At 41.7% G+C, this 26,522-nt stretch overlaps 10 protein-coding genes across 10 annotated transcripts; 5 read left to right on the forward strand and 5 right to left on the reverse strand. All coding sequences in view use genetic code 12, as the record gives it.

Annotated features, from left to right (window-relative positions):
• Positions 1-43: 43 nt before the first annotated feature.
• PRI1 (p48 polypeptide of DNA primase) lies at positions 44-1,369 on the forward strand (the record flags this gene model as incomplete). Its single annotated transcript, XM_001382709.1, is given in 2 exon segments — positions 44-600; positions 613-1,369. The coding sequence occupies 2 exon segments, from the start codon at positions 44-46 to the stop codon at positions 1,367-1,369; spliced, it is 1,314 nt and encodes a 437-aa protein (XP_001382746.2).
• Positions 1,370-1,442: 73 nt separating this feature from the next.
• PICST_55209 (family 5 glycoside hydrolase) lies at positions 1,443-4,349 on the reverse strand (the record flags this gene model as incomplete). The annotated part of the gene is made up of 2 exons (XM_001383227.1): positions 1,443-2,027; positions 2,196-4,349. 2 exons carry the CDS (start codon positions 4,347-4,349, stop codon positions 1,443-1,445), a joined length of 2,739 nt encoding a protein of 912 aa, XP_001383264.2.
• A 5,346-nt stretch (positions 4,350-9,695) lies between these two features.
• PICST_30390 (non-ATPase unit of 26S proteasome complex) lies at positions 9,696-11,075 on the forward strand (the record flags this gene model as incomplete). Its single annotated transcript, XM_001382710.1, has 1 exon — positions 9,696-11,075. One exon carries the CDS (start codon positions 9,696-9,698, stop codon positions 11,073-11,075), a length of 1,380 nt encoding a protein of 459 aa, XP_001382747.2.
• Positions 11,076-11,102: 27 nt separating this feature from the next.
• On the reverse strand, positions 11,103-12,688 carry PICST_70211 (GPI anchored surface protein). Its single transcript, XM_001383228.1, has one exon. The coding sequence runs from the start codon at positions 12,539-12,541 to the stop codon at positions 11,186-11,188; it is 1,356 nt and encodes a 451-aa protein (XP_001383265.1). The 5' UTR covers positions 12,542-12,688; the 3' UTR covers positions 11,103-11,185.
• Positions 12,689-13,980: 1,292 nt separating this feature from the next.
• Positions 13,981-15,461, forward strand: PICST_76461 (medium subunit of the clathrin-associated protein complex). Its single transcript, XM_001382711.1, has one exon. The coding sequence runs from the start codon at positions 14,083-14,085 to the stop codon at positions 15,409-15,411; it is 1,329 nt and encodes a 442-aa protein (XP_001382748.2). The 5' UTR covers positions 13,981-14,082; the 3' UTR covers positions 15,412-15,461.
• Positions 15,462-15,950: 489 nt separating this feature from the next.
• PICST_56228 (predicted protein) lies at positions 15,951-16,742 on the forward strand (the record flags this gene model as incomplete). Its single annotated transcript, XM_001382712.1, has 2 exons — positions 15,951-16,054; positions 16,199-16,742. The coding sequence occupies 2 exons, from the start codon at positions 15,951-15,953 to the stop codon at positions 16,740-16,742; spliced, it is 648 nt and encodes a 215-aa protein (XP_001382749.2).
• Positions 16,743-16,795: 53 nt separating this feature from the next.
• On the reverse strand, positions 16,796-18,826 carry ILV3 (dihydroxyacid dehydratase). The gene has a single exon (XM_001383229.1). It carries the CDS (start codon positions 18,811-18,813, stop codon positions 16,999-17,001), a length of 1,815 nt encoding a protein of 604 aa, XP_001383266.1. The 5' UTR covers positions 18,814-18,826; the 3' UTR covers positions 16,796-16,998.
• A 1,075-nt stretch (positions 18,827-19,901) lies between these two features.
• PICST_40340 (predicted protein) lies at positions 19,902-20,423 on the forward strand (the record flags this gene model as incomplete). Its single annotated transcript, XM_001382713.1, has 1 exon — positions 19,902-20,423. A coding segment is annotated over one exon (522 nt), but the record flags the coding sequence as incomplete, so codon positions are not given.
• A 668-nt stretch (positions 20,424-21,091) lies between these two features.
• PICST_87256 (40S ribosomal protein S28) lies at positions 21,092-21,466 on the reverse strand. Its single transcript, XM_001383230.1, has one exon. The coding sequence runs from the start codon at positions 21,442-21,444 to the stop codon at positions 21,241-21,243; it is 204 nt and encodes a 67-aa protein (XP_001383267.1). The 5' UTR covers positions 21,445-21,466; the 3' UTR covers positions 21,092-21,240.
• Positions 21,467-21,803: 337 nt separating this feature from the next.
• On the reverse strand, positions 21,804-24,502 carry PICST_82031 (predicted protein). Its single transcript, XM_001383231.1, is given in 5 exon segments — positions 21,804-22,459; positions 22,592-22,927; positions 22,952-23,482; positions 23,501-23,978; positions 24,024-24,502. 5 exon segments carry the CDS (start codon positions 24,395-24,397, stop codon positions 21,896-21,898), a joined length of 2,283 nt encoding a protein of 760 aa, XP_001383268.2. The 5' UTR covers positions 24,398-24,502; the 3' UTR covers positions 21,804-21,895.
• Positions 24,503-26,522: the final 2,020 nt, after the last annotated feature.

Below are 26,522 nucleotides of genomic sequence, written 5' to 3' on the forward strand. Positions count from 1 at the left end.
AGAATCTCAGCCTTCTAAATTTTACAAGCCTTCAGAATCAGACATGATTTTTTTCTACAAGAGACTATTACCTTTCAAGCACATTTTCCAATGGTTGAGCCATTCACCCAAGCCAACAAAAGACTTCACCATGAGAGAATTTGCCTATGAACATCGTTCTGGAGTTTACCAGAGATATATCTCATATGACAATGCTGATGATTTCAAGAACCATGTAGTCAACTCCAACCCTACACGTTTCGAAGTGGGAGCAGTATATTCGGTCAATCCCAAGGAAAGGAAATTTCTTCCTAAGCTGGCATACAAACCTGTTTCCAAAGAATTGGTTTTTGATATCGATATGACAGATTACGATGATATTAGAACTTGTTGCCAGGGAACGGATATCTGTACCAAATGCTGGAGATTCATTCAGGTCGCTGCTAAAATCATTGACAGAGCATTGAGAGAGGACTTTGGATTCGAGCACTTGATATGGGTATTCTCGGGGAGAAGAGGGGCACATTGTTGGGTGTCTGATCCAAGAGCCAGGAATTTGGAAGAAGGTACGAGGAGAGCGATTGTAGAGTATATGGATGTGTTGGGTGCAAAACAAACCAAGTCTTCCAACAGAAAATTGCTAAACTTGAAGAAACCCTTCCATCCACACGTAGAAAGATCGTTCAATATCGTCAAACAAGAATTTGCAAAGATCATCTTGGAAGAACAAGAACCTTGGTTGACGACTCCTTCGCTAGCAGATGACGACAAGGCTTGGACTCAGACGGAAGAACTTTTGTCATTCATCCCAGACAATACATTGCAGTCAGAATTAAGAGCCAAGTGGAAAAACCTGCTTTCATTATCTACGTCCAGATCTAAGTGGGAAGACATCAACGTACTTGCAAAGACTTCTTTAAAGTCTCAAGTTCAGGTCAGCCAATTGAACGAGGCCAAGAAGGAAATCATATTATACTACATGTACCCAAGACTAGACATAGAAGTGTCGCGTCAAGTTATCCACTTGTTAAAGTCCCCATTCTGTATCCATCCAGGAACTGGTAATGTCTGTGTTCCCTTTGATCCTAGACGCAATATTTCAATGAACGCCGAAGATGATGCCTACGGATTCAACCCAACCACTGCTCCAAACTTGTTGCAATTGCAGCGTGAATTGGATATTTGGGAAACTAAGAGGGTGAATAGAGAGTCTAGCCAACCAGCTGGCGAATCCGGAGATGAAGTAGAAACTAGAGTTCTTGATTACGAAAAGACAAGTTTAAAGCCATACGTAGATTACTTTGCGAAATTTGTTCTGGATTTAACCAAAGCTGAACTTAAAGGTATACTGGCTAAGAGAGATCTTGAAGATAAACTGTTGGAATTCTAGGAATCATTGCCAAATCGAGAACTTTGTAATCTACTTAAATATGTAACATAATACCACAGTCTGATTTATTCTATTATTGAACTGGACAGCTGAGTTCTCCAGCACATGGAAAGATGCCTCTTTCTTCGGACACTACAGCGTCATCTAAGGATCCACTGTAGTTCTTGATAATCAACGATTCTTTGGTGACGCCTGTGGCTATGGGAACTTCTATAGCCTCATCCAGTTCACTGACTACCTCTTCAGTGTGGTACCATTCCAAATACTCCAATTCGCTGTGGTACTTCACATGTCCTGAAGATATGAAAATATCCCTGTAGCTCAAGAAGGGATAGTGCCACTTGGGAAGATGGATAATGGTCGGCACTGTGGCCAAGTCAGAATCGGTTCTATCGATCAATAAACATACACCAAATTTAACTGACTTCAAGTCAAATTCCATGACTTGAATTTCACCCTTGGTTGCTAACACTGTAGGACGTAATACAGCACCAGCAGCTCTAACACCATCTGGACTTGGAAAGCAATTACGTGCATGTTTGAACTTCATGTTGTCAGACCTAGCTGATATAACAGACGATGCCTGAACTGACTGGGCGTCGGATTCATCGTGGGCAGTCTTATCAAAGATACAGCTGTTACCTTCAGAAGAAAGATCCTCCACAACTCCATTTTCTATCAATGTGTCACTTGTTCCATTGCTGCTTTTGGAAGCAAGATTATTCTTGTTTTTTCCATTCTTCACTACATCACCATTTTGGGTGATTTCCTGGATATCTGTTTCTTCGATTTGCGTATAATATAATTTTGACCTGACCAAATTGACTGCTTCAATTCTCCTTGTTCTTACATGTCTGATTGTGGATCTGATAGTTGATCTTGCCTGTCCAATAGAAGAAAAAAGCGACAACGAAGGCTGGTATGACTTGGAAGATCTCAAACTTTGATTGTCATCGTCCATAAGCCGATTTCTGTCGTCAGAACTCCAAAAAGAAAAGTCTTCGTTATTCCAATTGTCTCCCCACTTGTGATTGTTAATACTTGTGTAGCACCAGTAGGTCACGTTCAAGTTATTGGCTTCGATGGCATTACAGATAGCATCCAATGCAGCTGTTTGGGAGTGGTATTTAAGGTTTTTGTAAGCCTTCTTGTCGTCCATGTCAAATGGCATACCTGTCTCCGACATCAAGATGGGAATGTTTCCCAAGTAAGTGTGGCATTCTCGTTTCATCTCGGCGAATTGTTTCTTGATATTGTTACGAATGGCCCTTTCACCAAAAACAATACCTAATACCGGATTCAAGTAACGACCACGCATGATTCCCAAAGTGTCCACATTATACTTAGTGTTCCAGCTCTTAAACATAAGCGACATCCCATCGTAGTAGTGAGGGCAGTAAACGGTTCTATCATCTATAATGCCACGAGAATCGTTCTTAATATCAGGTGGTAGCTCAAGTGTTGGTGGCTGTATGAAAAGAATAGCTGTAGGACATATGTCACGGATTACCTTCTTGAATCTCAAGTAAAAGTCTATGAAGTTATTGTTGATGAAGTAGTCGATGTCAATTTTATCGGGAACAACACCATGGTATGTCGTGAAGTTGTGACGTTCGTCAACTCTGTTAAAATAATGCTCGTCAAGTAATTGACATTCAGTCTGAGTAAGAGCTACACGTTGGTCCTCGATTAAGAATGGAAAGTTGTCAAAGTCAATGTTTTCGTTCCACTTCCAAATGCCCTCCAGAGCATAAATGCATTCACCAAGCTTCCATTTTTCACCTCTTTTCCACTTGTACTTGGTGTCTATTTCCGCTGCTTCTTCTACAGTGAGCCAGGCACGAGCTCCCTTGGGATCTATAACTCTTGTGGAGAACTTCTGAGGTCCTGCAATAGTGATCCTGTACTCATCGACTTCACAAGCAAACCCCATTCCCAATTTCAAAGCTTGGAACACTGTTGGTGTTGTTCCAACTCTCAACTGCTGGTTTCCTGGAATGAGACCAAGGTTCTCGTGGCCGAATAAACCAGCATTTGGTTCATTCATCAGTTCAAACCCGAGAATTGTTCCGTCCTTGATCATGTCTGGCAATTTATTATTGATTGTCTTCCAGATAAGTCTTACCGAATTGAAGTAGTGATTCTGTAACAAGTCCTGAATGTTCTGGCCGTTGATAATTAAGTCTGGAAAGTAATTTCTGCCTCCAAAGAAGAGGGTGAACATAGTGAAAGCCACCAAACGTTTGTAGTTGGACGTCCAGAGCATCTTGTGGTAGTGTTCCGGGTCATCGTCATCGTGGAATCTCGACTCGTTGTGCAAGATACAAGCCTCTGTTTCTGTGAATCTTTGAGGTTGGAAGCCAGCAGCATAGAGAGTCCACATAGGAGCCCCACTTCCACCTGAGAAACGAGACCACACGTCCTGGTGGAACTCAAGCAATACATAGAGTCCTCCTACTTCATGAAGTATTTTAAGAATCTTCACAGTATAATCAATATACTCGTGGTCGTACACTCCTGGTCCTCCATGCTCTATGGCTTCCCACGTCAACAAATATCTGATGGTGTTATAGCCCCAGGACTTGATTCTTTGGAAATGCAGGCTTGCCTCTTCGAGAGGAAAGGGACGACCAACGAAGGTTACGTTTTCTCCGTCGAAGAAGAAAGAGTCTGGGTTGCTTCCATCTCCTATGTATGAGGGGATGTTAATGGGCAACTTCATGGCACCATCCACGTTGATGCCTCTTAGCGTGGTTTTTCTGCCCTGTTCATCCACAAAATTTCCTTTTCCATCTGTCTTTAGGGGTGTACATTCGAGGATGCTCTGGGACCTCGAGTAGTTTTGCGCTTCTGGGATGGGCTGGTTAGGAGGAAACTTTCTTCTGAGAGGCTTCACCGAAGCGATGGGCACATTCGACGATGTGCTGTAAAGACTGACTCTGTCTTGGATGATGTCTTTAGCGTACTTTGCGCTGTTCATGATATGCTGAATGAAGATATAGAATGCAATATGAGTTCAAGAAAATGGGAGCCGTGATGAAATAACCCCAAAGTCTGAACCAAATTTAAGAAGCAAAATAAAACAAAGGAAATAAACGCAGCCAAGTAAATGTAGCTAAATAAACGTAGGGAATGAAATGAAATCTGAAATCTGTATCTTATCCACAAGCAACCAATATATATGCCAAAGGTAATCCATACGTAGCTTTCCACTATAAGATAAGAGTAGGAGAAAAAGTATGCTCACTTATTTTCTAGATTTATTTTGGAGCGCAAACCTTCGCAAGATTAATTATTGTACTACGCCAAATAGCTTTTGAAAACCCCAAAAGTCTACAATAGAAACCCTTGTATGCAAGGTGGACCTTGTCATTAGCCAGGGAATACGCCCTATGAAGTTTGCCATCAGCCTTCGTCACCCAATATCATCTCACCTGATGTGCGGAGTAGAGCCCTGAAATCAATCATCACGTGCATCCGCTCGGTTATTCGCAGCCATCTGACCATGAATTAGTCTACCCCGAGGACCTCTTCACTCTCTCTGTTTATTGAATGCATTTAACATCTGCTAGTTTAGCTTCATGGTTATGCTGATGCGTTTCTTTCTTTGACAATTTTATTTGTTCATACTTCTTTCTTTGCTATTTCTGTCTTTTCCCCATTCCATTCTGATGACATTCTCTCGAAGTGTGATTGCGCTAGAAGAAGCGCATGCACGCGAACTTTTACCCCACCCCCTCACTTCATTCACCTCGAGAAGAAAACTGTTTGAAGGTGATGACAGTAGCTTTCCACGGTTGATGTGACAAGCCTGGACCGACGTTGTGAGTTGCAACTGACACGCAACGTAGTCCAGCTAAGTGTAGGGAGACAAATTCGAAGACGAATATATGCAACTTCACTCGAAGCCGCCCTCTACTGTCACATTTCGCTTATGTAGCACAGAAAGCTTATTCCCTATGTAGTGCAGAACCTTATCCAGCCCCATTCGAAAGATTCTCCATATCACAATGGCAACCGACCACATTCTGTTGGTAGGTGTGGCCTTCTTGCCACCTCATTCTGTATGTCTTTATGTCGTCAGCATCCTTCTCCACAGGCTTCTCTACTTCTTTATCATTGATGGTTTTGTGCTTTTTCTATTTCTGGTAGCACTTCTCTACTTGATTCTTGCACCCTCTGTGTCTTCTACACTTCATTGTCTACATAATATTCATTTCTATAATCGTCCCATGTCTAATTACATCATTATATAGTACAGAATTGCGGATAAGCTATCGATTTCCAAGAGCTCTACGCTTGGCAGAATTTTGGGCACTCAACCTCCACGAATCTTGGCTCTTCGCAAACTTGTCGAACAACGGTTCGATCTTCTGGCTTCTTTTTTGTTCGTTGATCTTTGAAGGGTCGGCAATGCGGAAATATTTAGGAGCCAACTCAGCAAGCCACTTGGAATCAATCACCGTGACACAATGCATGTACTCCTTTGTTGTAAGCAAAAGAGTATGGTAAAGTAAGAACTCGGGATTCTTGCCGAATAGAGACGACGAAGGGTGAAGATACACTGGAGATTGTTCGGCAAGAGTCTTATATCCCTCTTGAGGGTCTCTCCTAGAAGTGTTCTTGAAAAAACCAGCACAAAGTGCACGTCTAACTCTAGAAACATCTGCTCCACAAGACACAATTGGATACTTATATCTTTTCATGATAGCAAGCAACTGTCGTCTTACTTCTTGAGCCTTTCTCATACTTCTCTCTTGTATGAAGTTTTCCTGGCACCAACGCTTGCTGTAGTCGTTCAACACCCAAGCACGGTACACATTCAATAATGTCAAATGGTCACCATGGGGAGAATGGAATCTTGCTTTTCTCTGGTCTGCCAAGTTCTGTTTCTCCTTGGGTCTGTAGAAAACTGTCTGAACCGAGAGCATTGCAACAATATTTAAAATCTCTTCCGAACACTCAAACGTAGTGGACATGATTAGTGTCTTTGCCAAAGCTGGTTGCATAGGGAAATCAGACATTTTCTTTCCCATGTCAGTGAGGAATCCATCGTCATCTAATGCCGATAAAGTGTATAACTCCTGAAGAGCAGTAAGCATTGTGTTGACCGGAGGAGGATCCATGAATTCGAAGTTCAACAAATCATTTATGCCCATAGCTTTCAACATCAAAATTGTGTATGACAAATTCTGACGCTGGATTTCGGGGATGGTGTTGGGCAACATCTCATTGTTATAGGCATTTTCTGTATACAATCTATAGCACTTGCCTGGACCTGTTCTCCCAGCTCTACCACTTCTCTGGTTTGCTTGAGCCTGAGAAATTGGGGACACCGTCAACGAATCCATACCAATCTTCGAATCATAAGCATTGAGCTTAACAAAACCCGGATCGACTACATAGTAGATTCCATCAATAGTAATAGATGTCTCTGCAATATTTGTCGCAAGAATTACTTTTCTAGATCCCTTTGGTGTAGGTTCAAAGATTCTAGATTGCATTTCTGAAGGAAGTGCTGAATAAACTGGCAATATAATCAATTCTGAAACACTATCACCCAAAACCTTCATTCTTTCGTAAAGTACCTCGCAACTAGTATCGATCTCTTCTTGACCTGTCAAGAAAACCAAGATGTCACCCTCTGGTTCAGAAAGATGGATTTGAACCACAGAATCCAAGGCAGCAGACAAGTAGTCCAACTCTGGTTCACGCGTGTAGAGAACTTCAACCGGGAAAGTTCTTCCAGGAATTTTAATTACTGGACAATTGTTGAAGTACTTTGAAAATTTGTCTGAATCAAGAGTGGCTGAAGTGACTATAATCTTCAAGGCTGGGTTTTTTGTTGTTGCTTTTTTCAATAAGGCAAACAAGACATCGGTAGCAATAGTACGCTCATGAGCTTCATCTAACATTATAACCGAATATTTACTCATATAGGGATCATTTAAGGCTTCCCTTTCCAACATACCATCTGTCATGTACTTGATTTTAGTTCTTGGACTAGTCTCATCTTCAAATCTAATAGTGTATCCTACCTCTTGTCCTAATGTACACCCTACTTCTTCAGCTACCCTTTTCGCAACAGATACTGCGGCTACTCTTCTGGGTTGTGTACATCCAATAATTTTATGGGCTCCATTCTGATCTAGGTTGAACCCTTCTTCAGAAAGATATTGCACAATTTGTGTTGTCTTTCCTGAACCCGTTTCTCCAACTATTACAACAAATTGGTTCTCCCTTATCGCTGCTACCAATTCACGTCTCATTGCATATACTGGTAAAGATTCTCTTTGTTCTTTAATAGACAAACTAGTTCTCTTTCCATATTGTTCTTTTGATTGTGAATTTTTCCAATCTGATATAAACGATTCAGTTCTTGAGTCAATGCTATTCTGATCACTTTCATGGTTGTTCCGATTGCTGCTAAGTGGATCGTGCCTATCCTTACCGTTGGCACTTTGCTTTCTGGTTTCCTTTGCCTTCTCTCTTTTTTCTCTTTCCTTTTCCTCTTTGAATTCTCTTGCAAATTTAGAGCCGTTCATAGCTGCTCTGTTCATAGATCCTTCTGGATTTCTGAAGATTTTCACAGGCGCAAGTTGCACTGAATTTTGTGTTTGACCCTTTAAAAACTTGGGTTCTTCGTGGTTGAGCTCTATCTCTGTTACGATCTCTTCGTCGTGTGCAGTTGTAGTTTGGAATGCAGCATTTGGATCTTCTTCTCCTTGCAATTCAGGATAATCATCAGCAGAAGCTACACCAGAAGCGATCAACTGTCTAATTTCCCAACGTTCTGGTGAAGTAAGTCTACGTTTTACAGGCTTGTGGTTGTACTGTTCCTGCTTTTGTTCGAACCTTGATCTCCGTTCTTCTTCTGCTTGCTCCAATAACTCCTCAGAATGGTCTATTCCTGTTTCCTGGTCTATTCCTCTCATAGACAAATTAATTTTTTCTCTTGCTCTTCTGTTATACTGCGAATTGAGAGGTTGTTCTAAACTAGTAATCTTGACGAACACTTCCTGGTTGAACTTAAGTACATCAGAAGGAGACTGTATTCTTGTTCTGCCATCGAATGATATTTGCGAAACATGGCATAGTCCAGATTGAAACGATTTGGGATCATTCAATCGTATAAACGCCCCGTAGTTGGTGAGATTGCTAACATATCCTTTATATATCTGTCCCACTTCTAGATGTTCTTGTTTCACTGAAGGGCTCTTTTCTCTCTTGATTTGAGGAGTCAGTCCTCTGCTATTTGTGTTCTCTTCTTTGATGTCTTTATTTGGAAGGGCCAAGCTGGAAAAAATATGAGAATCCACTGGCTCCTGTTTGATAACTGGTTCGTTAACTTCAACTTTCACTTCCACAGATGGGCTGGATCTGGACTTATATATCACGTCAAAACTATCTCGCACAAACTGTGAAGGAAACTCATCTCCCCCGTTCTCCTTAATCGTGTGTTGAAACTTGCTGAGTTTCTCTAGCTTGAGTTTTGCTGAATCATCTACCGACTTGTCATAGAGATTCAAGATGAATTTGGCTAATGTATGATCCTCATCGGGAATTCCTAGATGTTTAGAAACCCCCAACAGTAGTTTTAGTAGAATCTCCGTTTCCTGGGGATCTGGCTTCACCGTTGTCATATGTCTAGATTCTATTGCTGTGATTGAGAGGTATATAGAAGAAATTAAATAAATTTATAAATCTATATCTTAGAGATGTGATCCATATGCAGGTCTTGAAGATAGAGAAAGACCATACAAAGAGTTATATGTCTTTGGAACTAAAGTGGATAGGCATATGAATTAGTCCATTTCATTGGCTGCGTCTCCGACGAAGGCCTGACCTACTTAGAAATGCAATTCTCAGGTTGTTTTTACTTGAAGTATATACACTAAAAGTTAAATAGCTTTCTTAACTATTGAGAACGAATTCACATATCTCTACAAACAACTTAATATTTGGATAGTATTTGACAAGCAAGCTAATATACCCACCTTAGGTACTTTATTTGCAAAATCTACATATCTAGGTACGTATTGAAGATGTAGAAAAAAAAGGTCGTACCCGGATTCGAACCGGGGTTGTTCGGATCAGAACCGAAAGTGATAACCACTACACTATACAACCTGTTTGTTGAATGTACTTTTTAGAAGTATATCTAGTGAAATCTTTTTTGCGGCATGGGTGTTTTCGCAAAAATCCAATCTTCAACATTTTGATAGAAGTTAGGAAATTTGCGGATATTGCCACTGTTTCTCAAGTAAGACAACAAGCTAAGTGTCCAACACAAGTAAAGCACTTAACCTATTTTTTTCACCATAAAATGTCGAGAGAAGACCCCTTAAAGGCCGAGAAGGATTATTCGGCCACTTTGGACGAGCAATTTCCGCTTATCGAAAAGTTGCCAGACTACAAGACTGCCATTGACAAGTACTTAGTTTTGGAGAAGCAGACAAGACAATCGTCTGATTTGTCGTCTTCAAAGCGAGTTTTGGTCAGAATAGTCGAGACTCTAGTTTCCAACGAAGATTGGGAGTACTTGAACGACTTGGTGGTGTTATTGCTGAAGAAACATGGGCAATTGAAATCGTCTATTCAGACGTTGGTTAAGACTGTAATTGACAACTTGGACCAGTTGAACGAAGACAAGAAGAAGGAGTTGGATTTAAAGATCAAGTTGATCGAAACCATTAGAACGGTGACAGATAAAAAGATCTTTGTAGAAGTTGAAAGAGCTATTGTTTCCAGAACGTTGTCCAAGATCTATTTGTCGAAGTTTGATGACTTGGACAAGGCAGTAGAGATCTTGTGTGATTTACAAGTAGAGACGTATTCGTTGATGCCTTTCAGCGACAAAGTGGAATACATCTTGGAACAGATCGAGTTGACTTTGAAGAAAGGCGATTTCGGCCAGGCTAAGATCTTGAGTCGTAAGATCTTGCTCAAGGCTTTAAAAGGTTTCGACAAGGCAGAGTTGTACAAGTCCATTTACTTGAAGTATTTGATCGAGATCAGTATCCACGAAAACGACTACATCACCATAGTCAAGAACACATTGCTTTTGATCGAGATTCCTTTGATCAAGGACAACAAGTCGGACTACTTGGGATACTTGGTTTCCATCGTCTACTACATCGTCTTATCTCCCTATGATCCTCACCAGAACGACTTGATCAACAAGATCAAGAACAACTCCATTTTCAGCAAGAGCATCGATGCCAAGATCTACAAGTTGTTGGAGATCTTCACCACCAATGAATTGATACTCTGGTCCAATATTGAATCGTTGTACAAGCAAGACTTCGAGCAGTCGACGATCTTCAAGCTGGAAACAAACTATAAGAATTTGCAGAAGAGAATTATCGAACACAATTTGAGAATAATAAATAAGTACTACCATTTCATCAAGTTGGACAGATTGGCATACATGTTGCAATTGAGTGTGGACGAGCTGGAAAGGTATGTCAGTGAGTTGGTTAACAAGGGTATGATCACGGCCAAGATCAATAGACCCCAGGGTATTATCAAGTTTCACAAGAGCAAGACTGTTGATGGAGATTCCAGAGCTAGTGACAACGATATCAACGAATTGTTGAACGATTGGTGTTATGATATCGATAAGTTGTTGGAAGAGGTGGACAGCATTGGACATTTGATCAACAAGGAAGAAATGATGCACGGCATCAAGCAGCGTGCCCACTAAATTTCATAGGTAGTCTACAGCAGGCTTATAGAATGTAAATTTTATTGACAAGTGATTGTTAGTATTAATAAAGTACAGAGAGTAGCAGAAATAGAAGAAACTTAAAGAGATCACAAAAGAACCATGCCGGCAACAGCTCCGGCCACACCGAGGAAGCTGAGGCCACTGACCTTTGGAACAGTGAAACCTGCCCCTGACTTCTTGGAGCTGCTACTGGTGGCTTCAGAAGTAGTAGCAGAAGTGGAAGAACCACCAGATGTTGTGGTTTCAGAGATGGTGCTGTTTCCAGAGTCATCGACTTCGCCAATACAGAACTGAGTTGAAGCGTTGAAGCCACCACCAACAGGCTTTTCGTTGGCGTTGACATACTTGAGAGCACCAGCTGGCGTGTCTGGGATGTCAGTGGTAGCATTCCAGGTAGCATCCTTCTTTGGACAGTCAGAATATTTCAAGTTCTTAGAGTAACCACCATCACCGGATGGGTTCTTGGTGTCAGCGTATTGTTTCTTCAAGTTGTCGAAGTCAGTATCAGTTGTAATGGAGTTGCCGTCGATTTCTACCAAGCCGTAGTTGGATGCTTCTTGCGAGTATTCGTAAACCAATCCTCCAGAGAAGACAGCCGACATATCAGTAGAGTAGAGAGCTTCAATTTCGGAGAAAACTCTAGGGGATGGTTTGTTACAGCCAAACTCGGAAAAAAAGAGAGGTATCGAGTAGTTGGAGAACTCTTGTACCTTGAGACTGTAACTAGATGTTTGCATGGTGGCATCGCCACACCATGTATAGTCGTTGAAACCAAACATGTCGACTCTGGCCAACTCGTCGTCACCACAATTGAAGTATTCAGCTGAAGGCAAGTTGTACTCATCGACAGCAGCAGCAGAGTATCCCACAAGGACTTGTCTGAAATTACGGTTCTTCAAGAAGGTCTTGATGTCTCTGACAGTAGCCTTGACATATGGGGCAGACACAAGAGATGGCCCGTCGTTGATGACTTCGTTACCGGCGAAGAAACCCAAGGTATTGTTGTACTGGGCGAATTCCTGGACGGTGGCCAAAACTTCGTTGATGTACAACGAGTTGTATGAACAAGCGGCCATATTCTGAGGAGATCTCAAAATGGATGCATGGGGGTTGTTGACATCTACAATGACGTAGATACCAGCATCCTCCAAGGCACTCATACATTCGTCGTGGTCAGCAGTGTTGTCGACCGAGTACACTCTGACGGTGTTAATACCAAGGTCAGTGAAGTACTTGATGTCTCTTTTACAGGTTTCAGCATCGGCCAACGGATCAAATAAGTTTGAAGAACCACCGGGTTGGTAGTCGACACCTCTGATGTAGAAACGGTTGGAGGTTCCGTCGACAAAGAAAGCGTTACCGTCGGCTACGATGGATGGTACAGCCTTGGCTGTGGCAGCGAGAACAGAAAGGAAAACGAGAGAAGTCTTGAACAAACGCATTGCAGTGGTATACGGTTTTAGCAAGGGTTGGGTGAAAATTCAAAACGAGCAAACGAGCAAACGAGAGTCTTTGATATACTGATGTTGTATATGATAGGGAACGAAGGTGAGATGGGTGTTATAGACGTGGTATACACTGTAGATACGTATATATCCCAAGTATGGAGGAGATAAGATATGAAATGTGGAAAGAGTATCCAAACCACAACAGAATTTACCACGAAAAAATCTTGCAATTTATATGGAAACTCCTGAAGTGAAATTTGCTTGTTTGTTTATTATTAGGTGCGGGTGCAGGAGTTTAGAGAAAAGCTAATTTAAAGAGGGGCTCTGAGCAGGTTGGACAGGGCTCTGGAGATGAGAAAGCAGGCCACTTGGTCAACATGTAGGACAACAAGTCTACTTGTCATGCGGTCCACAACTTCTTACTCTCTTCTGTATGTTTAGCTATGGATGTTGATCCTGACTGAGTGTTGACATTCCCAATTCTCGGTGTCTCGCTTCTGTTATGCTTCGACGCGAAATCTTTTCTCCACATGTTTGTACTGCAGAAATACGCGAGCTAGTTGCATTCTTACGAGACTATAATAGAGAACTGCAGGAGTATGGAAAGGCAGAGTCTGCCTTGACTGCCTGGCCTCGTGATCCTGTCGGCGTAGTTTCGTATGGATGTGACAACAATGGGGCTTATTTGGCAAGTCAAGCCGGCTTTAGAGGACGGTGTGAAGATGGCTATATGCCAACATGCAGACGTCTAGTGTAGCTGGCCCATATAGACCAAATGTACGCAATAGGAATGTATGCCTTGGAGTTGTGCTACGGGTATATGAAGTGACATTTATGCACAATTGAAGGGTATCAATGATATTCACAGTTATTTTTCAGTTTTATTCTTGTATTGTTTCAATGTAGAATGTGTATTGGAAAGGCGAAGATAGACAGAACGGTGATGTAAGTGAAGACCGAATCGATGGAGAAATTGATGAAGATGAATATATGAAATGGTGAAAATACTTGCCATCCTACCTTATCACAGGTTCCGCTGTCATGTTTCACTTATATAATTAACACGATTTTTGGTATTTCCAGAATTTGAATAGGTTCTGAGAAAATGGTTGCACAATTTTCGCAACTAAAATACAAAATATCAGGTACTCCAAAAATCTCAAAAAATTGTCCGCCCGTAAATAACAATATAGCAACATGAATTAGAGTCCAGCAAACAACATCTCCCAATCTATTTACTATTAAAAATTCATACAACCACTCTACTCACAAACTCACTACTTGCTACACCACCGTCTCTGCTTGCTCTTCTCGCCTTACGTCTTATTTCTACCTGCACACAGCCCGTTGTTCGCTCGCTCAAATTTCAATGATCTGGCTATGTTTATACAGACTAATTATTGCCATAGGTGTATTCATCTCTGTTTCATAGACGCAGACGTCAAAAAGCATACACACAGCGCCCATTGACTCAAAAACAACTGGGTTATACTACCAGGAGTACTTGAATCAGCATATAGTCCTTTTTTGCAGCCATGGCGTCGCAGATCCATTTTCTAGACATCAAGGGTAAACCCTTGCTTTCTCGAGATTACAAAGGAGATATCCCCACCAACACCATCGAGAAGTTCCCGCTCCTACTCTTGGAGCTTGAGAACGCCGCTGATGATGGTGACTTCAAGCCGTTTGTACACAGTCAGGGAATCAACTACATCTTCATCAACCATAACAATCTCTATCTCTGTGCCTTGACACGGAAGAACGAGAACATCATGGCTATCATCGTATTCTTACTGAAGTTAATAGAAGTGTTGACGCAGTACTTTAAGTCGCTTGAAGAGGAATCAATACGCGACAACTTCGTGATAATCTATGAGTTGTTGGATGAAATGATGGACTACGGTGTACCCCAGACCACAGACACCAAGATCCTCAAGGAGTACATAACCCAAGACTACTACAAGTTGGTGAGAAGCACACCTTCGCATTTGGTCCAGCCACCCAATGCCGTCACAAATGCGGTGTCGTGGAGAAAGGACGGCATTTTCTACAAAAAAAACGAAGCTTTCTTGGATGTGGTGGAATCTATCAACATGTTGATCAACGCCAGTGGACAGGTGTTGAACAGTGAGATATTGGGAGAGGTCAAAATCAAGTCCCACTTGAGTGGAATGCCAGATTTGCGCTTGGGATTGAACGATAAGGGCATTTTCAGCTCTAGTTCCGATCTTGAGGCCGGCGAACAAACTGCCAACGCTAAAGGTATCGAGATGGAGGATATCAAATTCCACCAGTGTGTCAGATTGTCCAAGTTTGAAAATGAACGTATCATTACTTTCATTCCACCCGATGGTGAATTTACTCTCATGTCGTACCGGTTGTCGTCGGCGCAATACTTGATGAAGCCGCTTCTCTTGGTCAACTGTAAATTCAAAGTGCACAAACACCTGAGAATTGAGATTCTCTGCTCCATCAGGGCTCAGATTAAAAAGAAGTCAACTGCCAACAATGTTGAAGTCATCATCCCCATCCCAGAAGACGCAGATACCCCCAAGTTTGTGCCTGAGTACGGAACTGTTAAGTGGATTCCTGAAAAATCGTGTGTCATCTGGAAATTGAAGACTTTCCCCGGAGGCAAGCAGTTCCATATGCGTGCCGAATTGGGATTACCTGCGGTGACAGACCCCGAAGACATACTCCTGAAAAAGCCCATCAAGGTCAACTTCTCCATCCCGTACTTCACCACGAGTGGCATCCAGGTCAGATACTTAAGAATCAACGAGCCCAAGTTGCAATACCAGTCATACCCCTGGGTCCGCTACATCACCCAAAGTGGAGACGACTACACCGTCCGGACAAAGTAGAGTTCATAGAGAATAGGAAGTATAGGAGTTGACATAATTATGATGTAACTAAAATGCGGTACTGTAATCTAGACATCGATATAGTAGAAAAGGTTATAATAGAGACAATAATCGGATTTGTTTGTTTTCATAAGTTTTTATTCATTATAATACTTCGTCATAAATGCTATGCTGACAGTTGATGTTGTGAATTCTTGAACAAAAGTTCAGATTCGCAGCCTTAAATTTATGCTGTTGCGAACAAAAACCTGATCCACTCAGCATCATATATATTAATCTATAATTCCATACTTTCAAATCCATATCTATATATGTTTGTTTTGTATTCAGTTACAACACTCTACGTCAATTCTTTATTCTGCTGAATTCATTAACTTCGAAATATAATGAGCGATCCCAAGAGGCAGAAGTTATCTAACGAAGCCAAGACTTGCATTATAAACTCCATCCACCGCTATATAAAACTCAACGAAGAGGGTGATGGCTCCTACAAGTACTTAGTCAGCAAGCACCAGATGACGTTGGAAATTCTTTTCACCATGGACTCATACGGAGTTGACTATTTGGAGACTTTGAAGTTGAAAGACAAATGCGATACGAAATTGAGGACTCTACTCAACGATAGCATTGAGCGGTACATTGAGTCCAAAAATCCACCAGAAGTCAAGAAGACGCCCACAGAGTATCCCACAGTAGTATCCGAAACTCCCAGTGCCAGTACAAAAGTCAAGGAACGGGCCCCAGAAGAAATGGCTAAAGTTGACAGTGTGAGTGGCACGAAAAGAAGACGAAATAGCGAAACTCATAATGAACATCACAAATTACCTGATCCTCGGTACATTGCTAACAGATACCATGCTGAAAAGTATGTTCGATCTCGCATTTTGACCCTGCCAACCAAATATTCTAAAATCGAAGCCATCTTGAAGGAACACATGAAATACCAGAAGACTTCTGAAGGAGAAAGATCCAAACTCATCCAGGACTACCAGGTCCAGATAGGAGATTTGAACAAGATATTGAACGATGGAACTACATCCAAATTCCAAAACGAGAAGCACCAGATGGCCCAAATGAAAAGAACCCGTTTGGAAAAGGAGATGGATGAGAAACTCAGAAAGTTCGACCAGAGAATCCTCTTTGAATGTAAGATGTTGATTATCAAGTCAAAGGACGCGTTCAAGGAACTCAACGTACCATTCTTCAACACTTCTGAGACTTATCTCTATCCACGTATCGACGACGATAGAGCATACATTATCCAGCTCATGGCTGACGAGATTCTCCGCAAGAAAAGAGTTCAAGGAAAGGACACTAGAAAAGACAGCTGAGTTTTACACCAAATGAACTGATTATACTAATCTATATCTACAAGAAAAGGTAGCTTGAGGGTCCTTTCATGAGGACAGTGTATTATATATATATGATGAATAAATTAGGTATACCTCCAGGTACACACATGCAAAAAAAGAGTAGAGTTTGTATACTTCATTAGTCGTTGGAGAATTGAACAGGCAATGACTGAACGACGTGCCTTTCTATGGCGAATATCGAACAGGTCTTCAAATCATGTTTTTGTTTTATTAATTAATTCTTTATTGGCAAGTCGGTAACGCATCCAGCAGAAGCGTCACTGACCAATCTGGCGTACTTGGCCAAAGTACCCCTGGTGTATCTTGGCTCAGGAGCAGTCCATAACTTTCTTCTTTCAGCCAACACAGCTTCGTCTACTAACAAGTCGATCTTGTTGTTTTCGGCATCAATGACGATTTCGTCACCATCGTACACCAAACCGATAGGTCCACCTTCAGCAGCTTCAGGAACAATGTGCCCAATCAAGAAGCCGTGGGATCCACCAGAGAACCTACCGTCTGTCAAAAGAGCAACATCTTTACCTAAACCATAACCCATCAAGGCCGAGGAAGGCTTCAACATTTCAGGCATACCGGGGCCTCCTTTTGGACCTTCGTATCTGATGACACAGACGGTCTTTTCACCCTTCTTAATCTCACCCTTCTCCAAGGCGACAATGAAGTCTCCTTCGTCATCAAAGACACGAGCCTTACCCTTGAAGTAGGTACCTTCCTTACCGGTGATCTTACCGACAGCAGAACCTGGAGCCAAGGAACCCTTCAAGATTTGCAAGTGACCGCTTGTCTTCAAGGGGTTGCTGACTGGTCTGATGATAGGCTGATCAGCAGGCAAGTCCTTGACGGAAGCCAAATTTTCCTTGATGGTCTTACCAGTGACAGTGTACTGGTCTCCGTCAATGAAGCCTTCGTTCATCAAGAATTTCATCACGGCTGGAGTACCACCGTACTTCTGTAAGTCTGCCATTACGAATTGTCCCGATGGCTTGAAGTCTGCCAACAACGGAGTGGAGTCGGAGATTCTCTGGAAATCATCTACGGTAAGATCAATATCAGCTGAGGAAGCAATGGCAATTAAGTGCAATACAGCATTCGTAGATCCACCAGTAGCAATGATATAAGCGATAGCGTTTTCGAAAGATTTCTTAGTCAAAATATCACGGGGCTTCAAGTCGATCTCCAACAAGTGCTTGATGGCTTGACCGATGTTGGCACACTCAGCATCCTTTTCCTTTGAGACGGCTGGAGCCGAAGATGAATAGGGCAAAGACATACCAAGACATTCAGCTGCAGATGCCATGGTGTTAGCAGTATACATACCACCACAGGCACCAGGACCAGGACAGGCGTGTCTAACGATATCCTTTCTTTCTTCGTTAGTGATGGACTTGGTCAAGTACTGTCCATACGACTGGAAAGCTGAGATGATATCAATTTTGTCGGCGATAGCTGGGTTGTTGGTTCCGCAAGTAGTTTGACCTGGCAAGATTGTACCACCATAGACCATAATAGAAGGTCTGTTGTGTCTGGCCATAGCAATCAAGACACCAGGCATATTCTTGTCACAGGATGGAATGGCAATGTTACCATCGTACAATTGACCAAGCATCATGGATTCGAACGAGTCAGCAATAATTTCACGAGATTGAAGAGAGTATCTCATTCCTTCAGTTCCGTTAGTGATCCCATCGGAAATACCAATCGAGTTGAATTGCATTCCCTTCAAACCAGCTCTGTTGACTGATTCAGTACACTTGTTGTTCAACTCCATCAAGTGCATGTTGCAAGGATTACCTGACCACCAAACTGAGCCCACACCGATCTGGGCTCTGTTGAAGTCGGCATCGTCGAAACCTGTGGCATAGAGCATGGCTTGCGAAGCACCCTGGGAGGGATCACCAGTGACAATCGAAGAGTACTTGTTCAATTTCTTTTCACATTGAGTAGCAGAGACAGAAAACGATCTGGCCACAGCAGCAGGCGACTTGGAGGCAACACGGCGTGCGGCAGCAGCCTTAAATAAAAAACTCATGGCTATGACGGTGTTTTCAAAGAAAGGCTAAAACTTAATTGTGTTTGCAAAATGGCTGCTCTACTCAATATTAAATATCTGGAGAATCTGGCCAAAATTTTTCAGATTGAGTCAACGCACCGGTGCCGCAACTCTTTGTGCGGTAGCGGGGACTACGTGCAGGTGAGAGAAGAGTTTCGTCTTCCAATAGAAAGAGAATAATAGTCATCATCACGTGACAAACTATGATAAGACATGGTGAACTAGAGGAGATTCTGGTGGCTCCGTAACCAGCATACAGAAAGGGTTGTGTGCAATGGCGTGTTCTATGTTGTATAAGACAATTGGTGGCGACTGCCCAAATCTTCTGGCTACGAGGACATTTTCTTAAGCCTGCCAGTAGAGAAATCTTACCTCTTGATATATATGCAGTACAAATATACAGACAGATTCTAGAAATAGTTCGTACAATTCGACTACGGTATCATACGATCAGTCGGAGACCGGAATAGATTAGAGGTGAGAAAGTTTGCTAATAATTACTAGAAACCTAACTAATTCAATGGTTTACCTCCAGTTTTCATCTTTCCCCAGTTTCAAGAAATAACTCTGCTCAAACTCTGCCTCTTACGGAAGTCCATAATTTGCACTTTTGCATCTTTAGGATTTGTCAGTATTTCCGTCTCCTAGAAGCATTTCACTTTAACATATTCCACAATTGTGTCCTTTTACGATTGCAACTCTTTAAACTCTTAGCTATTTCCATTTCCACTGTCGTAGATCTCCCCCGCTAAAGCAGATCCGACCGTCTTCCGGCCCTTCTTGTTTTCTGGATGCACACCGAATATTGTCATGCCCCAGACTTCGCGGTTAGACCGAGGAAAAATAGGCATGATTGCTGAATCACAGTATTGGCTAACGGCCTTACCGATTGATTATATTTATAGTGGTACGATTTGGAACGATTGGTTATAATCAAAAAATCCACCGCACCCTGTTCTGATATATATAATACGTTTATATCACACTGTTTTTCTGAACTTTACACCTAACGCTTTTTCATACTTCATATACTTTTTTACGCTGGTACATTTAGGTTTTTCACCACCATGGCCGAAAGAAGACTCTTTAAGGAACTCAACCAGTACAGAAAAAACCCTCCTTCCTCCAACAACCACCAGATTGTGTCATTGAATCCGGTAGACGAGGATGACATTTTCAAATGGGAGGCTGTCATATCCAAACCTTCAAAGAAGGATAGCCAGTTCTACTACCAGGGAGAATGGAAGTTGGGTATTTCGGTGCCATCGACTTATCCCATTACTCCGCCTCAGATGAAGTTCGTTTCTCCCATCTGCCATCCAAATATCAACATCACTACTGGCGAAATATGCTTGGATATCTTGAAGAGCGATAGCTGGTCCCCTGCCTGGAACTTGGAAAACTTATTGGTGGCCATCTTGATGTTGCTTGATAACCCTGAACCAGATTCGCCTTTGAACTTGGACCTGGCCAACTTGTTCAGACACGATAAGCTTGCCTTTGAAAGCTTGGTCCAGTATACGCTATGGAAATACAACACATTTTATGAGGCATCGACGTCTAAGGACACTACAGGTCTCAAACCAATCACTTCTGAGGACACCTCGACTCCAATATCTGGAAGCTACGTAAATGTAGAGGACGAAGTAGAAGAATCAGAGTCTGAAAAAGAAGATAACGAAACAATTAAGGAACCAGTGGTTCAGGGAGATTTACAACCGGTACCTGAATCAACAGAATTAAAGGATGTTGCACAACAAAATAGAGAAGTAACGTTGGATAAGGCGCCCATACTTGTGGAAGAACCCGAAAAAGTTGTTGCAGTTCCAGAAGTCAAAGAGAAAACAAACCAAGCGGCTAGCGCAACTGTTTCAATAGCAGATGAAACTCTTTCTGTAGCAGATACGACCACCAGTACTATCGAGACTGATTCTTCGTACGACTCCCAAGCCGATTACTCCACTTCTGAGTCAACTGTTTTACCTCAACACTTCCCAACACACGGTTCTATCTCTTCTAAGAAAAGCAGCTCTTCATTGAAGAGAAGCAAGCTCATGAGTCTGCTCAACGAGACGGTGGAGAAGGTCAAGCTCAAGAGCCTCAAGAAAAAGAAGAAGCCTGCCAAATGATGTATATGATCTAGATTAGTATATTTATTCAATCTACAAGGACGATAACTTTTGTAATTTTAAATTCAGATCTCAGCTGCAAAACTTAAACTTATACGTGAAATCGTTACGTCCAACTACAGTTTCTTCTATGCTAAACCTTTATTATATGTTGAATAAACTGATACCTAACAGAGTAGCCTTAACAACAAACTTTTAATGGAGAAATCCCTGGTAGATACTGGATGTTATTCGTTCCTAATTTACAAATATGACAAAACCAACAGCTCCATGACTCTTAACGCAATCTTCTGGCTTCTCTTTCAGATTCCATCAAACACAAGATGTCGTTTTCTCTGACAGGACCCTTGACGTTTCTGACAATGGTTCTGGAAGCATCTTCCAAGAATTCGACTCTGACCTGGGTGACACCACCTCTGGAACCGGTTCTACCTAAGACCTTGATGACCTTGGCTAAAGTGACTGGGGTTTTAGCGTCCATTTTGTATGTTTCTATGATTATGTGACTTCTAAAAGACGATTGTAATACTGTAGAAAAAGCTCACTATCAAAATTTTCATTGAAAAATTTTCCCTCTAGGAAGTGACAAATGACCGGGTAACACACGTGATAAGTATCGTGTGATGCTAGTAAATCAATTTCCCAAATTTAAAGTCGTGTTTTATCATTCTCACTTATATGCTGGACTGATAGCTTCCATTTTTTGCAATCGATTACTGCTGATGTTTAGATAAAAATACAAGATCCTGTGCTAGAACTTTAATATGAACATAATCTACTTTTTAATACTTCGACATACTACCTTGGTATCCTTAATTCACTATTTTTGAGAACTTCTTTATGTATACTTTTGTTCATTTGTTAACTCCTATAGATCTATAATTTTATATATGTGTATAAGTCAAGTCAAGCCAAATACAAGCAAAACAATACTAGTGGTCAGTACTAATAAGTACCGTTGGAACAGAACTTTCCCTGGTAGGAAGCTCGCTGTTTTCTTCTGATTCATCGTTATCTTGTGATATCGAAAATCTCACTGGTTTATTCATCTGATTGCTTATCAAATTTCTATTAGCTTCCATAAAGGCGGCAGCTGCTGATGGTTGTCCGTTTGTAAGCAACAATGAGCCCATCGACTCCGTAGAAGAGTTGCTGTGGACTGCTCCTACTAATGGCGACGTGGAATCTTCAGTTCTTCGAGTCTCCTCCAACTCCTTCATCTTGTAGCTTAGCAATTCTTGTTGCTGTCTAAAGAATTCATCTTGCATCTTGATGTAATTATCATGTTGATGTTGATGAAGCTGATTAGCGACGGCAAGGTTCAACACCGATTCACGTGGTGACAAATTTGGACTGTGAAGTGGTGAAGATATGTTGGTTCCAGAACCTGAACTTGGAATAGGATTGAAAAAATTTTGATCGAAAGGATTGCCCAATATTCCACCACTAGGAGTCTTGACTCGGGGAGTAAACACACCATTGAATCCTGGCCCAGTCTCTGTAAGTGAAGATGTAGAGCTTCCCAAGTGTAGTTGCAACTTGTTGATGTCTCTTGTCGGTTTTGGAGTATGAACCATTTCTACGTTTTGAGATGGTGGTCTGATCTTACTTGCTTCCAGCAAAGTAACAGATTTAGAAGCAGCAGCAAGCGCAAATTTCTCACGTTGCTTCAACTCCTTCAGCTTGGCAGTTTCGTCTTCCTTGAGTTGAATCTTGGTTGCTACATCGTGGAATCTTGAAAGATGCTTACATCCAAATCTCAACAATTCACGTAAATCATCGAGCCAGTATGCATACTCTGTCTCATTGAGACATCTGAAAGTGAATTTTCTCTGTTCATTGGAGCTTTTGACCAACTGAAATTTGAGACTCTTTTCATCTTTGCATTGAACCATATAATCATTCAAGTTATACGACTTGATAGGTTCATCGTCGTGTCCAATGAAGCCTCCAACTTTTTCCTTCTTGTTATTCTTCAGCAGCGACACATTCTTCTTGCCGTCCTTATTCTCCTTTTCTTCGTTGTCGAATCTGAATTCATGGAGATAATTACAGGTCAAGACATAATAGTGCCTATTGTAACTCTTTAAGATTTTAGATTTCTTGTACAAGACGCCAAATCTGATACACTTGTTGTGGATGGAGTTAGCATAAGGAATGACAATGGACTTGTACGATCTCAATTCATGCTTTGGTTGTACCGGCGTAGCCTTGTAGGTATTCAAAAAATTAGGGTTCATGGAGATGAAATGGTCCCATTCAAATTGTGCCGACATCGATATCTTAGTCTTCAAATATTGGTAGAACTCCTGGTTCAACTGCAACTTGCCGAACTTGTCCACGACCCAGTTTAATTCCTTGAAAACATGAACAAGAAGATCTCTAGCAATATTTTGCAAATTCGAATACAGAGCAAAGATGTAGCCTTCCAAGATCAACTGGTTCTTCAATTGATAGTCTAGCTTCAATTTCAAGAGGAACGGATCATCTAGAACACCAGTTTCCTCATCGTCTTCAAACTTATCATCCTCCAAAACTACCTTCTTCTTGAGAACAGGCTTGGCTTCGTTGTATCTACATACAGAGACCATGTACTTGTTTAAGATCTTGCCTGTTTCACTTACTTCCATCGCCAACTGTGGATTGGCGAAAGATTCGTTTTTCAAGGATGCTCGGATTTCTTTGATTTTTCCCGATAACTGTTTATGCAAAGTCTCCAATCTGGGAATAAACTTGGTGGTTAGGTCACGGTGCAACTTGGTACAAGTCAAATACGAGGTATGGTGTTGACTTATCATAAGTGCCGGAAAGCCTTTGAACATCGAGGCTTCTGGAAAGAAATTTACTGGCACTTTGATGTCATTGGTGTACTGAACACCACTTGTCTTCGTAGTAGATCCATTGATGCTGGCAGACTTCTTATGGGAGACGCCTTGCGACTTCATGAAGGTTGTATTGGACTTGGACTTAAAGAGTCCGGGGCGTTTGTCCAGCAGGTTCGTCGTAGAGACAGTGCTATTTGTTGGAACAGTAGTTAAGCCTGATGGAGTAGAATTCAACGTATTCAAACTGTTGCTAGACAAATTTCGCTTCACCTCCTTGGTGGGCGTGCCTCCTGGACTGGGAGACTGGTGGTTATTGATTTCCTGAAGAACCACTTTGGGTAAATCTTTGCATCCTGGAAATTGCACGGAGCTAATCAACTGGTAGCTGAGATTCGCTTCAAACTCTTTGACTAGCGCAATTTCCTTGAAGTAGGCTATAAGAGCCTTGACAAAGAGTTTCCAGTACTTGAAGTAGTCCACCAAATCATCAATGGGCTTGGACTCAAAAGATGGTAGGCCAACATGGAACGGAGACCTGGGGTCAGACGCCGGCAAAATGTTCTCCTTCTGGAACTGATAGACGTTGCTGGTGTTACTGGCGATGCTCATAGTGAAGAGTGAAAATTTCTGAAAAGTTTCAACTGGCTCAGGCTAAATTAACATAGCCGGAAAGACTGTAACAGATTTATCGATCCCAACTCGCTCTACTTATTGGATCTTCCACCAGGATCACATCCATACGAAAACCAGTTTCGGGATGGAACGGTTTCCTATATACTGCTGAATGTTTATGCCTGTATACGAAAGGTGTAGTATTATGTCATACAATAATATCTACTGGACCTCCATACTGAAGTTGAGGGGGTACGCAGCAACTCTATCAATACAGTACCAGGAGTCTAACTGGAAGAGCCGAAACGCACTCAGTGTGCGCTTTTTTGCCCTGTGCATTCTTCGGAGGAGATCCTGGATTATTATGTAGATCGATTGCAGTCCACGTTAGTTAGCTAACTAGCTTTGACTCATACTGGATCTCCTGGGATTCCTTGCTTCCTTCTATTCTACAATCCTATGGGAAGCTACGGCAACTGATGAAGGCGCAGAGTTGCCCCATAGTTTTCTTGGTGAAAATATTCCCCCTTTGCCCTCCTAGCTTGAATAGAAATCCCGCGAAGAACTCTGCACCATAACGTGTTGTTGACGGATTCGTTACTAAATTTAGTGCAGATGTTCTAGATCCGCAGAGCTTGGCATATTGTGAGTCTGGTAGCCCGCAGTGGCCACAACCAGTAGGCTTCTACTGTCCTGAAACGATTTACACCCAAAGCACTCTTGTAGTCTCACTGTACTGATAAACGTATAGCCCCATGCCGCAAGATGCCGCAAGACTCTCTCAGTCAAAGTAGTTAGTCACAAAAATTACTCCGTGCGATCCCTTACCTCAACCCCATCATTCCCATCTGATGCTGATGCTCTTCTCACTCGTAAAGTTCAATGCCAACTTCAGTATCTACCGGCAATGTAAAGTTCACGTTAGCCGGCTCCGAAATTCCAGACTACAATTGCAACCGTTAATCTTCGTTTCATATCTAACTTTCAAATGTCGAAAATCCTTTTGAGACTTACCTTTATCCTTCTCTGTCATCTGGAATTCTCACTTCTATGACCGCATATGCTTCGAATATGTTTTGCCTATCTATCTCCCATGGATTTCCTCGGATTAATCTTGAATCCTTGGCCAATCCTCTTCTAGACCCAGACCCTTCAAACAGCCTGGTTCTGCACAGTAGGACTTCGTAACCTGTCGCTTGCTGTGTATTTTAGTACCAAAAAAATTGTTTCAAATTCCCTTTTGAGACAATTAACATTCCCTTCGGCGATTGCAAAAAAGACTCTCGTATTATATTAATTCTCTCTTCAAACCAGGTTTAAAAAAATCGTGGTACATTTTGAAATACCACTATTAGCATCATATATATGTATCTATCTATAAACTCCTTATCGCTGACTTCCTCTTCTCACTCAGCTTGAGACTCATACTTCTCTAATTTCTCTTTCAACAATTTATTCTCATGTCTCACTAAACCAAGCTCAATCAATAAGCTGGACTTGTTGCTGAAACTGAGCATTTTCAAAAGGTTCTCGTTTTCCTCAGTCAATAAGTTCAATTTGTTGATAATCTTGTGGCTGATTTCCATTTCGTCATACTCACCTTGAGCAATGAACTGTCTTGTATTTCCTTTTGTAATCGTCAAACCTATAACTAAGGCTTCTAACCTGGTTTTGGTATCTTCTAGTTCAGAAGTCTTGTCTTGCAATGTTCTTGACAAGTCTTGAAACACTTGGTAGTGATTTCTTGGTACCTTAAACTTAGTCTCTGAAGTGTTGCTATTATTGTTATTATTATTGAGTGTCTCAGACATGAATTTGGTTCTATTCTTGTTCATAAGCTGTAATTGCTCTGTTAAGTTCTTGACGATTTGGTTCTTCAAGATCAACTCTACTTTGAGCTGCTTGTAGTCTTCTTGAATTGATTCGAGAGAACCTGTAGTGTTTGTACGATTGGAGGTTGCCGTAGTATTATTTGCAGTATTAACTCCCGTGTTGCTAGAGTACACGCTCATGGCTGTACTATCACCGTCCTGAGTATCATTGTTAGCAACATAAGAGTATTCTGAAGGCTTGAACGGATTATAGTAGTACTTGTTACCAAATGGAGAACTGTCATAATCGT

This window comes from Scheffersomyces stipitis, chromosome 2, assembly GCF_000209165.1.
Source record: "Scheffersomyces stipitis CBS 6054 chromosome 2, complete sequence".
Classification (NCBI taxonomy): Eukaryota; Fungi; Ascomycota; class Pichiomycetes; order Serinales; family Debaryomycetaceae; genus Scheffersomyces; species Scheffersomyces stipitis.